Consider the following 18137-nt stretch of genomic DNA (forward strand, 5'->3'; position numbering starts at 1 on the left):
CAAAAATTGATAAACAGCATTTAAAAAAAAAAAAGTAAAAGAGCAGATTGGTGTGTATTATTGTCCTCATATAGCGTAATATGAAAAAGAAATTATTGTCCACTTTCAAGGCATCGAGAGTTCATGTTTTACTGCAGAAGCTGACGGTGTTCTTGTTTTTGAACAGAAGCTAATAAGACCATCTCAGTGAATCAGATCTGTATTCAGGTCAGGTGACAAGACAAATATCACTTTGAAAATTCTTTTTAAAATGTAATTGAGAAAGGATCATTTTGACACACTTGATGAGCCTGTGGTATGTTCTTCAGGGCACGAAAATAAAATAAAAGCTGAAACGTTTAAGGAATCTTGCAAAAGCAGCTTGTTTATGACAAGCCGTTTTAACATTTAATCTATAAACTGCACTAGAATATATTTCCATGTTACTAGTACTTATTTTTTAGATACTAAAACTAGTATTTACTAACTACTAGTGCTTATTTTTTAAGCACTAGTGCTTATTATTTAGGTACTAGTGTCTTTTATAAAAGCTACTAGTACTGATTCATTAGATACTAGTAATTAATCATTAAATGCTAGTACATATTTCAGTAGTGACTAGTAACTATTATATTGTTACCAACCCTAACAAATGAAAATTTTTTGACATTGATTTTTATGGGATCGTCTATTCAGTTTTGACTAGTATGTATTCCACTAGTAACTAGTACTTACGCTATTTTCATTAGGTACTAGTATACATTTTTAGATACTAGCACTTAACTCATTAGATACTAGTACCTATTAAATGGTCATTGGTAATGATCATTAGATACTAGTACTTATTCAAAAGTTAGTTAGTTACTTTATTGTTCAGCCTTGCCTGAAAATTGGTCTTAGTTTACATACAACATAATAAATTCATACATCATTACAATTCACATAACACATCAAATAAATACTTAATACATTCATTCTACCTAAAAGATTATGATCCTTCAGAAGACTTATTGCATATGGCCCAAACGTTCATTTATATATTGCTTTCGTTGCCTTCAATCTCCTATAAAAGCGTCTAGATGGCAACAATTTAAAGACATAGCTCAAAGGGTGCATATTGTCACCAAAGCTTTCCTTCTAACTGCTTCACCATACAACTGATCAGTGGATTTTTGCTCAACCTCTATTATTTTGCTCACCATGCTTATAATCCTGTTTAATTTTAAACACTTAAAACACAGCTGGGGAAAGGTTGTATGTAAGCACCTCCACACAGTCTCTGATCACAACAACATCTACATGTACATCTGAGGAGATTACAAATACTTTAAACTCTGAAACATAAAATGTGGAGTTATCTGTTTTTGATGTGAAACAAACATTTAATATTTAAAAATAAACTAAATTACCTGTGTGTACATCTAAAATGTGCAATAAAATGTGATTTTAGGGAAAAAAAATTGCCAACGAACTCTTCATATAAAGAAATGAACTGAGATCAGGGGTCATCAAACTTGATCCTGGAGGGCCGGTGTCCTGCAGAGTTCATCTATAACTTGCCTCAACACACCTGCCTGGAAGTTATAAGTCTACCTAGCAAGAGCTTGATTAGCTTCTTCAGGTGTGTCTGATTAGAGTTGGAACTAAACTCTGACACCGAACCTCCAGGACAGACCGTGGTGGACTGACTCCTTGCATAGAAAGTGTTGCTCAGAGTTAAACTGAGCTCTTGGTTGTTTCTGTGTTAGCGAAGCATCAGGTGTATGTCTGAGACTAAACACAGCCTGACCTACACATTACTGTTTGTCTCTCTCCTCAGGACAAAACACCTCTCCAGACACACACACATCTGAAATGCAGCTGACACTTTAAGCCATAAATAATCCAGTTTTGTTTATTTGCACAGCCATGTTTTATTAAAGCAGGACCAGTTAGGCTCAGTCCATTCATTATTGAATCATCTCCTTCATAAACATGAATGTGTTGGTAATCCCACACGCTATGTCAAACAGCACACCATAAATGTAATTAAATTCAATAAACAGGCCCGTTCCTGCTCAGCGCTAACAGCTGCTGAATTACTGGCCAAACACTGCAGAGCTCCGTTCTCTAGAACACAGACCTGATTAGTTCTTCACACTCACATCCTGAGAGACTCAACGGCACAGGCACAGTATGCAAAACGCCTCTCTATTTGCATAAGGTGATTTCTCCAACGGTAAGAGCAAACAATCCTCGCCCACACGTGTCACCGGATTCCAGCTTTAACTAATGCAAATATGAGCTGAAAACAACTGCTTCACTTCAGCGCACAGAACAGACGGCCACTGAAGAGTGATCATCAGCTAAATCAGTGAACGTGAGCGCTGCTGAGCGTGCGTGTGTGTGTGTGAGTGAGTGAGTGAGAGTGTGTGTGTGAGAGGGAGTGTGTGTGGGCGAGTGAGCATTAAAGAGCGTGAGTATAGCAGAGACTCTGTGAGTGATTGTGTGTTTGTGTGTGTCAGTGAGTGACTGAGAGCGTGAGTGTGTGTGAGTGTGTGTGTGTGTGTGTGTGTTCACCCCAATGATGCTGAGCTCCTTGAGGTAGTCGGTCCTGGGCTGGGCCTGTGGAACACATCCTGCCACAACCACCTTCTTATTCTGCTCCCGCGCTTTCCTGAAACAAAATGCACAGTCAGCATCGGCCTGGCAGAGAGACTCCTGTAACATTCCACAATACCTTAGCTTTTTTAATAAATATATTAATGAAAATAAATGAAATTATTTATTGATGCCATTAATAATTAGTAAATGATACACAAAAACATTAGCATTTAGCCTCCAAATATTGTTCAATTTAGTAAACACTGCATTAAAAGATGAAGAAAATTACTAAAAATATTACTAAATATTACTAAAAAAAAATGTAAAACTGAGAAACACATTACGCTCACTGGTAGACATACACTAATGCACAGATCTATTCTGACAGTAGACTTCTGGGACTCACATTTTTACATTAAAGCGTTAACTTGATACCAAAGCACTTTCGGGAACAAACATGACTATGATGACTGATCAACAATCAGCCAGATCAATTCTGACATTCTGACCATCAGGGCTGTTCATCGCTTTCAGCTTCCAGATATTCATGAGGAAAAGTAATATCTATAGCTCTCCAATCAATCATGTCTCTCATATTCTGAAGGGTCTTTTCTCTTCACTAACATTACATTTGATGTTTTTTTAGAGGCCCGGTGAAGTGGGTTCTACTAAAATTTGAATAATCATGAAATCTTATGTATGTTTTTGTTGGCCTTATTGAGTTAGTTTTTCTCAATAAAGCAACACTAATATTTTTTTCCTCTTATCTGCTGGAGTGCACACAAACTACAGTTAAACCACATCCTCATCACACGTGCAGAAATGGGTTCACACAGCTCAAAACAGCAGAAGAGAGCCACAGATCACTCCGTCTGAAGACAGCAGAGACTCATGGGACGTGACGTGTGTGTTTTGTGAGTGAGTGAGTGAGCGAGCCTGTGTGTGTGTTTCTGTGCGTCTTCGTGTCTGTGAATGTGTGTGTGTGTGTGCGCGTGTAATGCATGGACAGCATCTGTCTGAACAGAGACTCCTCAGACGACAGCAGGCTCATGTTCTGTGTCAGAATTAATGCAGACTACTGGGGACTGAAACATTTCTCTGATAAAACAAGCACCCACATTAAATATGCAGGTGTTAAACGGCTGGATTTAGCTGAAGCATGTTTTCTGTTTGTTCAGAGCGGGACACGTCCAGACCGATGGGTCACGGATCAAGCTATCCAAACACCCCAGTGTCATATGTTCAGATCACTTTAGGAAGGACTGTGTACTGAATCACTATTAGTGTGCAGCAAAGACACTACTAAGACTACCAGAAACTTTCACTTTAACAAGCACTAAATGGAAGACCTGCAGCGTTAGCGGTCAAAAACGAATAACAATAACATCCAGGTCTGCCCCTCAACCGCAGGATGCGCGTGTGATTAACATCTCTGTCTTCCTGAGTGTTTGTAATCAGAAAATGATGATCCTACGAACATGACCCCAGTATAGCTGCAGTTCATCAACACTGACTGATTCTCTGGATTACCACACACTTCCTGGACTAAAGTAGTGGGTCCTAATCTGGGGCCGGGGCTGTGATGATGAGGAAAGTTTCTCACCTGTTAATCGATGTGTGACATCATCAATAATACTGCTATGACCAGTGCTTTGCTCACTTTGTGCACATTTTACGGTCCCTTTCAAATTAGGAGCAGCTCAGCATGGATTCAGTTCAAGCAACAACAAAATACAAAGTCAAACAAGAAATTGTCTCCATGAAAACAATTTTAAAAAGATTATTTTTGCTATATGCCTAATATAAAAAAGTCGAAAAAAGTGCTTGACTACTGCCATCTATTGGTCAAAGGGGCAGTTCAATGTTTTTTTTTTCATTTTACAAAAGTGTTTTAACAAAATTATTTTGATCATCCCATTAAAAATACTATTTTAACAGGATCATTTTTGAGTTTTAAAGTGCTGTAAATAATTATAGTTTAATTTTCTTTTTCAAAAGGTTGCACAAACCCTGAAATGAATAATGACATTCAAATATGTCTCCCAGAACACCATAGTAACAGTTAGCATTACTGCTAGTTTGATCCGTTTCTAACAGAATTCTGGGCAGAAGAGTGTGAGCTCTTGCACCAGAAGAAAACACTGGTCACAAAATGAAATCATTCTGAAGCTGGCCTTTAATCCTGACTTCATTTCAGAAAAACTGTTTAAGATGACTCTGCATCTTTTCCATCAGCCCACACAATTTAGATTTGCAAACATGAAAGATGTTGATTTTCTATCAAGTATAAATCCATCTTCCAGCAGTGATGTCTTCTGGCCATCCCTGGCTTTGAGTGAAGTTCCTGAGACAGATGAAGCAGGATACCAGAGGCTTGTCAAAAATCCAAGTCTTCTCACGAACAACAGCTTTGACCACCGTAATAAGGGAAGCCTGAGCGGCAGGCAGCCTTGTTAAACATCAAGCAGACGAGTCTCAGGAGCATGACAAATCTCAGGCTTTCAGTCTTCATGGATGTGAGGCCACAGTAAGTCACCTCGAGAAGAGCTTCCATGACAAGAGGAGTGGAGATTAGACGAAAGTGCAGACACTATCTTCATCTCCACGTCTGAAGGACAGATGAAGCGACTGAAGACTCGTGGGTGAGATGGCAAACCTGCACACATCTCGAAGGATCAACTCTCTGACCAGATGAAAAAAGGGAAAAAAGCTATTGACAAGGAGAAAAGTTTGTACTTTTTCCTCGGCGGAAGGGATCAGACAGCTCTACTCCGCTGTATGATTCCCAACACATACTAATGGTTTCTGACCACAGACTCAGTCACTGTCCTGTCGACACGAGCCAAATCAAATCTCTGCTGCTGTCCTCCATCACCAGCAGTTCATTTTCTCCTTCACTCATCGAATCCTTTAGTCAGGGAGATTTACAGAGCCGCTTCGGCCGAATTGGCAGGGTTTACCTGAAACAGTTGATCAGGATTGTAGATTCTTGTGTCACTGAAACAGCACTTCAGAAAGGCTTTTGGTTTCATGCAGTGAAATTCAGACACATGCGAGGAAGATCACTCAGATCTGTGTGTTTACAGGGGCAGAAATCTAACAGAGATTATGTTGGATTAAATTCTACATGATGTTAAAGCACAACCTCCTGAGTACAGTTTAGCCGTGGGCCTCCTGCAGAACTTACACCAGCAAACCCCTGGAATATGATGCAGAATAAAACCTCTGCTCAACTCCACAGAGCTCATTCATAAATGTTGTAGCTCTTCCATTTAACTTCAGGTCAGACTCTGTTCGTACGCTACTGACTGCTTCAATTTGGAGCACAGACAAAAATGTTGGTAACTAACACATAGGTGCCTTGATTTCTCTCAATTGAGCCACATTCACTACAGTGCCATTAAAAAGCATGTAAAAGGTGTGGAAGGAAATTTAGAGAAATGACCTTGTTATTCAACAAAGCAGTTCTAAATGTAGCTCACATTCACAATGTAATGGTGGAGGTTAACGCTGACATGCATATAATAAAAGTGTGTCATAAATTTTATCATAGCAGATACACATGACTGCATTAATTACCCTACAAAATCTACAACAGCCTTAATCCTTATAAAAGCAAATGTCACCCGCTGACAACCGCCAATGTCGCAGAAAAGCTCCCCATATCCACAGCAACTTCAAAGAGGCTTTAGACGACGAGTCACTTCAAATATTTCACATCATCGTTCAAGAGTGAGAAAAGTGCTTAGCGGACCTTAATCGGCATCAAGGCACAACTTAAACTTAGGAAGAACTGAAGTCTGAATGCTTCTCAAGTAGAAGAAATGATTAGTATTCAGACAGCACAGTGGGCATATTTATTTGAAAGAATTGCATTCGTTTAGTTTGGTTGTGATGAACTTTCAGCAAAATTGTTGTTTACTGTTTTAAAGCGTTCAATCTATTTCACACACAGCTTTGGTCTCTAATTCTATTTGTTAGCCTTCACTAATCAAGTGCTGCTTCTCATATTATATATGTTATGATGCAATACATATGATCCAGTACAGTTATTCTCATGATTCCTGATGACACAAGGATGACGAGCATGAAATTTGTCACTGGAAAATCATCAAAACTTTCTACTCTTTTTCCAGACATCAGAATAGCAGCAGTCTGACAATATATTTAATAATGTAGTCATTATTTGTGTCTAATAATGGGCATGTTAATTTAAAAATGGGCATGTTAATTTAAAAATGTACTTCGTTATAGTTAATAGTTATTTACTAAGTTTTCTGTAACTTAAAAAAAAATTGCATATGCACATATTACATATGTTAAATTAATGAAATAGACACTAAATAGAATAAATTATTATTATAAAACATTGTACACTAACCTACATTATGTTTCTGTGGGACAATGTAAGAGAAAACTATTAAATATTATTATAAATACTATTATTGACTCTCTATGCACACCTTGGCAATAAAATCGTCCTAGTAATTTTTAATAGCATAATATTATTTTGTTCATAATTGAGCATTATAAGATGACAGAACTTCATAATTAGAATCATCATGACTGCATATTTGTCATGTCGACTGAGCTTAGGACTAGTGATGGTGTTTAAGATATTGTTTGTCATTAAGTGTTTCTATAAAAAGGTGAAATAATAAGACTGATAAAACTACTATGACTTTTAATAACAATATAAAATGCACTAGGATTATTGACCTGCTGGGCTCATGAATTTCAAATCATGTTGATTTGCATTCGCTGAAACTGATTTGCTGAAATCAGAACAGGAGTGACAGTAGGTGAGTGTCATCCAATGAGACTGTTGCTTACGCACTAGTTCCGCCCACTACCAGAGAAACCAGCAGTTCTTAAAAGCTGGAGAATTCCAAAGGAACTCTATTTACATGTAGCACGTAATTTTTGTGTGATAAACCTTCTCGCTCAGTATGTACTGCGACATTAGTTTACAGAGCGTCAAATACAGGTACATCACACTGCACATTCATACAAATTAACTGAAAATAATAATATTAGGCTATAATAATTTATAGTAATACTGCAACAGTAATTAGTTTGATTACCCGTTAGTAATGTTGTTTATAACAGTTTTTCCCATTACTGCTAATGACTCAACTATACAATTAATTGTGATCACTTGCGAGCACTAGATTCGATAGTTTCCAACATTTTAGGTAGTTCTTATGCTGATATATGTTCAAGTGTTTGTATTTCTAAAAGGTTTACTTTAAAGTAGTTATTAGATGTTATAAAAACTGAGTGAGTGTAATTTCACCAAGTACAAGATGTTCCTGGATCACCTTCTTGGAACAATCCTGGAACAACATTCCAATCAACCAATCAGATTTGAGGTCATTGTTCTGGAAACATAATTTTTAGGCTCTTGGTCAAGGTTAGGTTCTTCTACACTCTTGTTAATCAGCTATCATTTTAAACTGATTTTAAGAATACATTTTGAGTAGAGTTAGGTTTAGGGGTTGATATCATGATAAGTATTTATTTTTGGACAGTAATGTTGATCCAGGATCAAAAAAAAGTGATCTTAGGATTGGGTCTTCGGGAGTTTGGGCTCCACCTCATGAGCTCTGCTACACAAACTCTAGCTCCAAATGACGTCATTTTCCTAAGATGTCAGCGGCCATGCTGGGAATGTTTTGGCTTCACTTTCTGTAGTGGAAGGAAGTGGAGTCGCATCGCCTTTTAACAGTCTGTGTTGTCAACCTGTGTTCATACACCTGTTTTGAGTTCTCTATCCTAATCCTAAATTTCATCGTTGTGCTCCCATAGTGTGTGGTGTGCCGCAATGTGACAAAGACAGCACACCAACAGAGTCCTGACTGTGAACACGGGAAATCTCACGAAATCTCTCAAAGCTTGATAACAGATATGTTTTCCAGGACAAATCGACAAGCTGATCCTGAATCTCTGCTCTCCCAATGCTTTTGTGCTGCCATGGCTGCATTTGTTGTTATGCTTCTGTCTTCTGTCAGCTTGCTTTCTGATTGCATGTGATAATCTCCAGATTTTACTCAAGTTTGTTCTTGGGTCTCTACCCACACAACAGGATTTCTGACATAAATATTCAACATGTTAATATTGAGTAGATCAGTCACTCTTAACACACATCACACCACAGGAAGATCTCATAAGATAATCGGGATAGAAAGGGGAGAAATCAGAAATCTAAAATCAGCCCAATTACCTAGCCAGCCTTAATAACCATTAGGCCTCATGTATTATACAGTAGGACTGTGCAGCGACACAGATTTCACATTCACCAGCTCTTGATTTCATTAGATTTTAACTAATTTGATGCAATATCGATTTCTTTGGAAATACACTCTATGGACAAAAGTATTGACCGTTAATTCAACATCAACTTTAATGACCTCACATTCTAAATATACAGACATTACTTTCACATGGAGATGGTTCCTCTATAGCTATAACAGCTCTCACTCTTCTGGGAATACTTGAACTCACTGAGCTCTTCAGAATGACCCATTTTTCGCAAATATGTGTAAATACAGACTGCATGGCTAGTGCTTGATTATATACCTGTGGCAAAGGGTCTGACTGAAACACCTAAATTCAATAATTAAGTGGTGTGTGTGTGTGTAAGTGAGTGAGAGAAAGACACACTGTGTTTGTCTGAGTTCTGGCTGATCTGGTGATCTTCTGATGATTGATGATCTGGACTGTACAGGAGAAAAGCCTGTGGGACGTTACAGAGGCTGATCTACAAACCAGCTGGTCCCAGTACTCACATTCATAAGGATCTAGTACCAAAACGTATCTTAGGAAAAACCTAAACACACGTCACACGTCACAAACACAGACACCTCTCCTCTATCATTCCATCATCTTCCAAATACAAGAGTCTTGACTGACAAGCAGGATAATGCTTCATCAGCCTAGTATTGCGCGTCACAAAGACAAAAACAGGCTTGTTTGCAGGAGCTTGTGCCTCAAACCAAGGAAAACAAAAGTGAAGGAGGTAAGGCAGAAAAGGCTTTATAGCAAATAAGTGAATAAAGCAGAAACACAAAAGAGCTGAGAGCATGTGGACACACAGGACCCTTAGAGAGAAACTACAGGCTCATTAAAGGCAAAAATAAGAGCCATTTTCCAGCTTAATTTCCCCGGCTGCTATTTCAGCATAATGTGGCGTGGCTTATCGTTGCAAGCGCCTATATTGATGTGCTTTAAAAGCCTCTCGTTTTTAGCATCATTATTTATTCTAAACAGCATTCTTCTGGAAAAAAAAATGCTGGAAAGGCTGTACAATGCCGGCTGCCTAATTAAATTGCTATTCAGTTGCTCTCCCTGAAAATTAATTCACAGAATAAAAATAAAAAAATAAAAAAAACATTTTTCCCAGCAAATGTAGGGAGAGGCAATTAAAAAGCCGGTTCAAGGCAAGGTTCATTACATTAAAAAAACAGGAAGAAAAGAGGCGAGAGGGAGAGTGAGGAACGAGATGATTTTAATAAAGACAGATTCAGGAAGGCACACTTGTTAGGAGCGACACATTTTTCCTGCAGGATGAAAACCCTGCATCCGCTTTTGATTTGCAGCACTTTCCTGAGTTCCCTGTCCGTCTCTGATGATTCCCTCCATTAAATATTCAAGTGCTACTGATGTGATACCTGACTGTCACCAGACAGCAATTACTCCATGAACATCCCTGCTGGATTCACGTCCATCCTCTCTAATACAGCACAACAACGATGTGGGGAAATTCAGAATCAATGTACGCATACGATCATACGGAAGAGAGATCGTCTCATGAGCACACAGCGCAGCTCTCCACAGAACTAAAGCAGCAGATGGAGGTCAGAGGTCAGCCAAAGTCAATTCTGCTCTCTGGCTCGAGTGAGAGCACATACGACCCCGGTAATTCAATGGCCACCTTCTCCAGCAGCAGCTTTGATGAAGCAGGGCTGATGGGGCAAGACTCCTGCAGTCACGCACAGAGAGGAGACCTGCTGTTTTAGCTGTATTTGTGTCAGAGAGGTTAAACACTGAGGAAATGATCATCATTACAAATCACTAGGCACGCTGTAATTAGTGCCTCTATTATGCCATTTCCAATGTTTTTTTTCATGCAGTGTGTAATTTAGCTGTATGTGAATGTAAAGGATCTGCAAAGCTGTAAATCTAAAAGTAAAGAATCGACTCTATACAGCCTAAACGAGTCGTTAGTAATTCAAATCCCATTTCTGTGACTGCTACACGTCATGGTGTAACATTTGCATGTGTTCTGTGTTGGTCGGCAACTAATAACTTGACCCGGCCCACAAACAAATCATTTTACTAACAACTGCTGTACAATGTAGACCAATCAAAACAGACTGGGCCATCTGACCAATCAGAACAGATTAGGCTCACGACTGAATCTTAGAACTACTTTGAATTAATCATTTGAGAATCGCTCAAAAATGAGGTGATATAAATATTTTTCACTTTGCATGCATGTAAACCTATTGTAGGAGACTACTAAAACAATATTAGAAGCTTTAAAAAATATGGGCACTTTAAAAGAAAGTCCAATGAGAGGGTCATTATAAACAACTCTTGACAGGATGAGCCGGCGAAGCGAAGGATCCTGACCACATGACTCTACATCACTCACATCTATGCTTTTAAAGATTAATTCTCCTGATTACGTTGATTAATAAACCTAATAATGTGATTCCAATGGGCCAGTGTGTGTAACAGGCATTTGAGTGTAATGATGCAAATTTGTTTTCTATTTCAGACATATTGTGAATATTGAGGAGAACAACGTAAAAACAAACTTTATTGTGTCTCTGTGTTTTGATTTGGGAATATGCCATGTAGCCTGCAAATATTTGACCCATATTTTTCAATAAGCTGGAAACGATGTGGGTGTTTCTGGGCTGTCTCCCCCTGCAGGACGCTCTCAAACAAAGAGAATGAGACCAATCCAGCAGCAGGCTCGAGTGACTTCAGAGTTGCTTTCATTAGCTGAAGAACATTACGATTCGGTCCACAGATGCGTACGGGCCGCGTCTCTCCCTAAACACTTCCAGCTACTTCACATTAAGGCCTCGTTTGGATTCGGTGAAATATACCCTAGTCGCCTTTATTCGATTTTAATTGAGTCAGGGAGGAGGTTTTCCCCACCCACTGCTTCTCTGTGCAAAAACACTCCTGTTTTTTTTTAAAGACAGCATTAACCTGACCTTGTAAAGGCCTTTGAACACCCGCTGAGGTACAAATGAGATGCAGATATAAGCCACCTGAGCCTCTTTACACACTCCTCCTCCTCCAAGCATCTTCACGAGTGTCCCATCCTGAACGAGCGCTCCAGAGCGTCAGACTCATAACGAGTCCCTGTGCTCGGCGCCAGCTGTGAGATACACCCTCTGAACAGCAGAAACACCAATCCAACGATTCCCACAACTCATGCGAGGACAACATGAAAGAGCTGTGTTCGGTTCAGGAGATGGAGCTAGACAGCGAGACCAGAGGACGACGATCAGCCAGATGAAGGCCACGAGGAGGACGAGATCAGAAACCGACCGGAGAGCAGGACTCTCAGGATGTGAACTGTTCAGAGATGCTAAGAACAAAAGGATCATAAACTGTTAATAAACTGCTCAGGATGCTCCATCTTACTCATTCTGCTGTGACGTTCTAATCCAAAAATTGGCTGTAAGAGTTAGAGAGAGACACAACACCCTTTAGACATGAGCTAAATTCACCATATAACACAACCTTTAAAAAAATTATTGCTTACATAAAGCATCTGCTCAATGATTTAGGATATGCTGAAGGCCAGACAGTTTAGGCTACGAACAACATCTGACCCAGATGAGGACAGACCCTGCATGTGTGTAAACGTTTCACTGCATCTTATAAAGCATCATAATGAGAGGGAAAATAATTCCCTGTAGTACTTTAAATATAAGTCTGCATACTTCTGCCTCTAATGGCTCCACTATGTATGAATGTAAGCGGAGCAGAGGAGATCAAACTTCCTTCTATGAGATGCATTTACACTTCATTATCTCGGGCTGGGGCTCAGCGGAGGGGGGCGCGCTTTAATTGCCAGTCCAATTAGGAGGTTTTGATCATACTTTCAGAGCATGTTTCTAACTTCATATGGCCGAAGTCCGATGACCGAGCGCACAGCAGGACCACCGCATGTAATTAAAGACTCTCATGGGCCTTTAAATAAACTGCTGTCAAATAAAGAGGACGCATGCAACGCATTAACACAGAGCCGCAGTTAAACACAATCAGAGAACTGCAACTTCAGCATATAGTCACGTTTTTAAGTTACCTATGAAAAAGAGCAAAACAGTCCAAATTCACTTCAGCAGACGTTGCAGGTCTTGTTTGAATGATTTATCGGTGCATGCTATTCCAAAGAAAATAGCATGTACGTCACTGATCAGAACGTTCCCCCTCAGAAACAGCTCGTTTCTGTCTGACACAGCGCCATTACTGCAAACGTGATCACAGTTTCCCAGGTTGAAAATCCAGTTTAGATCTAGAAGAGATTCTGTGGAAACTAATTTAAAAAAAAACTGACTCCAGGTATATTTTACATTATATTAATTATAATAAACCACAACAGACATTAATTCTTACATATAATTAATTACTTTGCGTGAGTGTGAGCAGGGGTGCCGCTATGGTATCTGGACCCCCCTGGACAGAATGTGAGGGGGCTTGATGCCTCCCAATCGGTAGAAAGTCCACGGCCGTACAAATCATGTTCCGGTGGTCCCCCTGTGGTAGAAATCACAATTCCCCCTCGGGGGACCCCTCCTTCAACGGGCCTTTGAACCATCCTAAATCCCACATGTTTACGTGTGTGAGAGTGAGAGTTTTGATGTGTGTGTGTTTGTGTGTGTGTGTGTGTGTGTGTGTTTGTGTGTGTGAGTTTACTTTGTGAACATAATAGACGATATATAAACACAGAAAAAGCAATTCTGAGCCTCTGCTTTCTGTCTCCTTGTAGAAAGGCAACTGACGGCTCCTAGATGAAAGAAACTAGGGAGTGTTTTATTTGTTGAACTTTTTCTGTTGAAATTAATAAGGTCTGCCTAAACGGTTGAGATGATGTCTCTGAGTCACAGGTGATTCAGTCCTGAGCACAACAGATGCACACAAGACACCATTTATCCAGTTGCTTGGGGACTTTTCCTTTAAGCATGGGTAACAGATTTCTATTTGGATATTTTATGTCAGTCTTGGGCCCTGTATCTCACCTGGTTGCCATTTGATGGAAAAATGTCTCAAAGTTGCCAAGCAACATTGCTCAAAAAGTTGCTCAGTGTATCATCAGCCTAAGAGAAGAATTTTAGTTCCCCGCTCTCCTGTGATCACAAGAGCTGTGTGGATCATCACACTCTCATGATGATGGGCTGAAGAAGCTTTATAGAGAGCATCTAGCTAGACGAGACACACATACAAGAGAAGATTTAATGATTTATCCGTCTTTATCCTCAGCGTTTGTGTGTGTGAGGTCAAACTGAGACATTGGGCAAAAGAAAGAGCGACCTTGAGAAGCCATTAACAGTCAGCTTTTCAGACTTCAGAAGAGTAAAGCATTCAAAGAGACGTGAAAACCCCAGAAGAAACAACAGCGCTGCTCGATGGATAATCTCACTGCCCGTGGGATCGCTGTGGTGTGTTTATCTTTGTTTACTAAAAGTGTTTTTCAGAATTTCAAAAGCTGGAGAACTGAGAACAACAGTGACTCAGAAAGAAGTGTGAAAACAACATGAACAGGCAAAGAGAAAGAAGCTAAAGAGCCAAACTCTTAAAACCAGAGAGCGGATGCAATTCAGCCCTGCTCATTTCTGATTTAATGAGGCTGAAAGAGTGAAAAGTGCATCAAGAAACAGGGCTAAGAAAAGAATATCACAAAGAAATATACATTTGTGAAAAAAAGATTTTATTTTATTCACCATTTACTTGTTTTGGACATCTTTGCATCTCGGTTGTGTGAAGATCGTTTTCTCATGATACTCTGAATAGAGAGTGAAGAGAACCAACCACATTTAATAACAAGTCTAGATCTTTCCAAAACCAGGGATTTCAGCCATATTCAATCCAAAGGCTGAAAAATAAATACACTGCTGACACAGAGCAAAGCCAAAGAAGAATTATAGATAATTAAGTTTTGGCTCAGATGTCATTACCAATAACCTGAGTGGGGAATAAGAGGGCATGTGGCATTGGAGATAAATAATGCCTTCACAAGACAACAAATAGACTGACACAGACTTGTCACAGGAAAAAGGAAAAAAAAAAATAGCGGACACAGACTCACTGCTCAACGCCAATCTGCAAAACATGTCTGAAGTGAGCTCTTAATGAAAAAATATTAGTCAAATAAAAGGGCGGCATGGAACAGTAACACCATTAGCTTACAAAGCAATGAAACTATACATAGAGTTCATTTCAATTAGTGCTCCCTGTTCACTAGAGCATGGAAAGACTGGTCTGTCTCCACTGTAAGATTCTGTTCAAACTCAAGTGTTTAATCAAACTGCTTAATGAATATGTAACTGTTACAATGTACACATCCTTATTGAAGTTTCTGTTGAGCTCCTCGAGTCTCTCTCTCTCTGGAAGTTCAAATACTTCAGTCTTCGTTTACTCTGACTATGAGAATCACTCTCAGACAAATAATTTTGGTGGTCAAGCGTCAGTATTTAATCAGGTTACCTGTCCATTCAAGCAAGTAAAGTTTTCTTTCCATTGCCCATTTAAAAAGTCCACTTGTCTCAGACAAACATTAATCAGACTCTCTGGTGCCTAACAAATAATACAAATTGTGAACATTATGTCTTCTTCATCACCAGTGAACTATTTCAGCAATGACTTTTACATGCAGCCACAGCTCTGTGACGTCAAAACAGATTGGCTGGGAATCAGAAAGATATGAGACATTTGGACAACTGCCGTGATGCTGTATGACCTTTCAGATCTGAACAGGTCAAACCGTACTGCCATGGTGGAAAATAGTGTCAGAAAGAAAAAAAATCATGTGGGAAGGATTTCATGTGTGTGTACTAATACCCAGAATAATAAAAAAAAAAGTTCCAGACTTGACACCAACGAAAACACAGCCCTGCACAGCAGATCCTCTCAGACAGCACCTCACATCCACAAACAACACTCCTGAGAGCTGAATGAAGCTGGAAGATGGAGTTGATATGGTGGTGCTCTGGTGATTGACAGACACCTAGCACTATTTTCCTGCTCACTTCCTCAGAGTTCAGACCCACAGCAGGTCTTCTCTTCGTCAAACTGGACCCTTCATGCTGTATATCAGACGTCTCAGCACACACCTGAGCTGTTCTAAACCTGTCAAACCAGTCAGTTGTGCTCAGCGGGTCATTCACAGAGTCATCTCCTGCTAAACGCCTGTTAGAAGTTCATTAGCACTAGTTAGTGAACGGGTCAGGACCCAGCTCGTTAACTACTGTTGACTCTCAAAAGGTGGGTGAACTTGCAGGTCATGACTACAATCAGTCTGCTTTAAAGAGATGAGAGGAAACAGCAGGCCGAGTGAAGAAGAGGAGTGACTGATCCAAGCACAGTAATCGTGAATAAAACGATCCATCCTTCTCTTCCAGCGGAGAGCTTTCTCTCCTCCATAAAAGCCCAATTTTACGTGCAAATCAGAAAACAAAATAATGTAAAGAGATGTTGGCAAAATGGGATGTGCTAGATTTAAGTTGATTAGATATATTACTATAAAGAGAATTTGCTCTGATTTGTTTAGAAATGTTTTAGCTCAAGGTGCACGCCTAAAGTCAAATACACAAAATCTGACATTTATTATATAGTTGACAAGGTTAAGTGCTGAATTTTGAATGTAAGTAGTAAGAAAAATCTATGCGTAACACTAAATTGGATCAATGTGGCTCTTAAAGTGACAGGAGCCTAATCTTCCTGCTGCAACTGTGTGCTTACTATTAGTCAAAGAAGAAACACCAAAGACAAAACTACTCACTGCTCTTGACTGAAAGCCTTTTGTTATTTTATATTTAATTATCATTTCTGTACAAGGCTGTTAACTGGATACTTTAGACTTCCATTAATCCAAACTTAAAAAAACCATCAAGTACAGTTTAATTTCTCTCTTTATTTTATTATTTTTATTATTATTCTATTGTATTTGTCCTTTGCTTTTGCATTACTGACAGTTTAATTTTTTTCAATAATTTTAAATTATTTACTAATATTTAAAAAAAATCATATTTACTAATATTAGTGCTGTGGTTGAGAATTGTGAAGATTTGCTGGTCTGTAGGCAAGCCAGGGTTATGTATACAGGTGTATTTAAAACACATTTCAAGTGCTTTACATAACAGGTTATAAAATAAATCAAATAGAAATGTTTATACATAAAATATAGTTTAATTATTTTACAAGCTGCAACCTTCAAAAGAAAGTCTTAAAAACAGGGATGTCAAACTTTATTCTGACACCTGCTGGCATGGATGCATCACTGCATAAAGAGCCAGGTTTGGTTACCTTTGCCATGATGGATTCATTTACAGCACTGAAACTAAAAGCTTAAATGCATAGTTACATCTCATCTGAGAATACATTTTAAATAGTTTATTTTGAAACTCTAAAGAATCTGTTGGCCATTCATTTAATATGCATTGTATTGGTTGATTTCTGGCTATGTGTCCATGGGTGGGATTTTCCAGAGATGACAGGTACAGCTAGGATTCAACACATGTGCCGGTTTTCTGGTGCAGCAGATGAAACCGGTCACATCTGATCTCTCTACATAACACACACAATCTGAGGAATCATGTCACACACTTGGCTTTAACAGTGCTGGAGGTTTCTGTGAAGATAAAGCTGAGTTGGTTTAATGCGGGTAACACTGAGAGAAAGAGTCAGACAGACAGAAATGTTGATATATGCACACTGAAAACTCATCGCATTGAAACGGCCTCAAATGATGTGTGTTCACAATGTGTACGTCTGTTCTTTTGTCTGCGATGATTGGCATGACTGCTCCTTTCACAGCACTAGCTGCCGTTTTTGTCCAGTCTTTGTAAATGATGTGTGTTTATTCAGCAGTAACGCTCGTGTTTGCCTCTGAGCCCACAGATGCTGATATGAACCTGTGTGTGTGTGTGTGTGTGTGTGTGTGTGTGTGTGTGTGTGTGTATTGGCAAGGCCCCGCACTAATTCAATATGTAAATGACACGTAGGAACCCAGCGAGCAGTCAGACGCGCAGCTCAATGCAGCAGTAATTGCATTTGCATCACAGCAATGGCTCTCAAATCTCCCTCTCTTATGGAAATCCTCTCTCCACTTCATTCTGCAGAACTGTGTGGTTTTGAAAAGGCCTCATTCTTCAATGACTAATTTTAATAACATTTGCATATGCATTACAATTAAGGCGACTTTGAGCGTTTGGTTTTTAAAGTTAATTTGTATTTCTCAAGTGACAATAAAGACAATAGCAGAAATTACGTGGAATTAACAATTGTGGCGCATTCCCCAAAACTGAACCTTGCAAATGAGAAAATGTTAC

General features: G+C 39.2%; 1 protein-coding gene across 1 annotated transcript in view; it reads right to left on the reverse strand.

Moving 5' to 3' along the window:
* The window catches only part of cdkal1 (CDK5 regulatory subunit associated protein 1-like 1), a 176699-nt gene that overhangs the window by 131085 nt on the left and 27477 nt on the right, over positions 1-18137 (reverse strand). The window contains 1 exon segment of the mRNA XM_043261055.1: positions 2539-2635. Coding sequence (XP_043116990.1) covers positions 2539-2635 — 97 coding nt within the window.

Source organism: Puntigrus tetrazona, chromosome 16, assembly GCF_018831695.1.
Source record: "Puntigrus tetrazona isolate hp1 chromosome 16, ASM1883169v1, whole genome shotgun sequence".
Taxonomy (NCBI): Eukaryota; Metazoa; Chordata; class Actinopteri; order Cypriniformes; family Cyprinidae; genus Puntigrus; species Puntigrus tetrazona.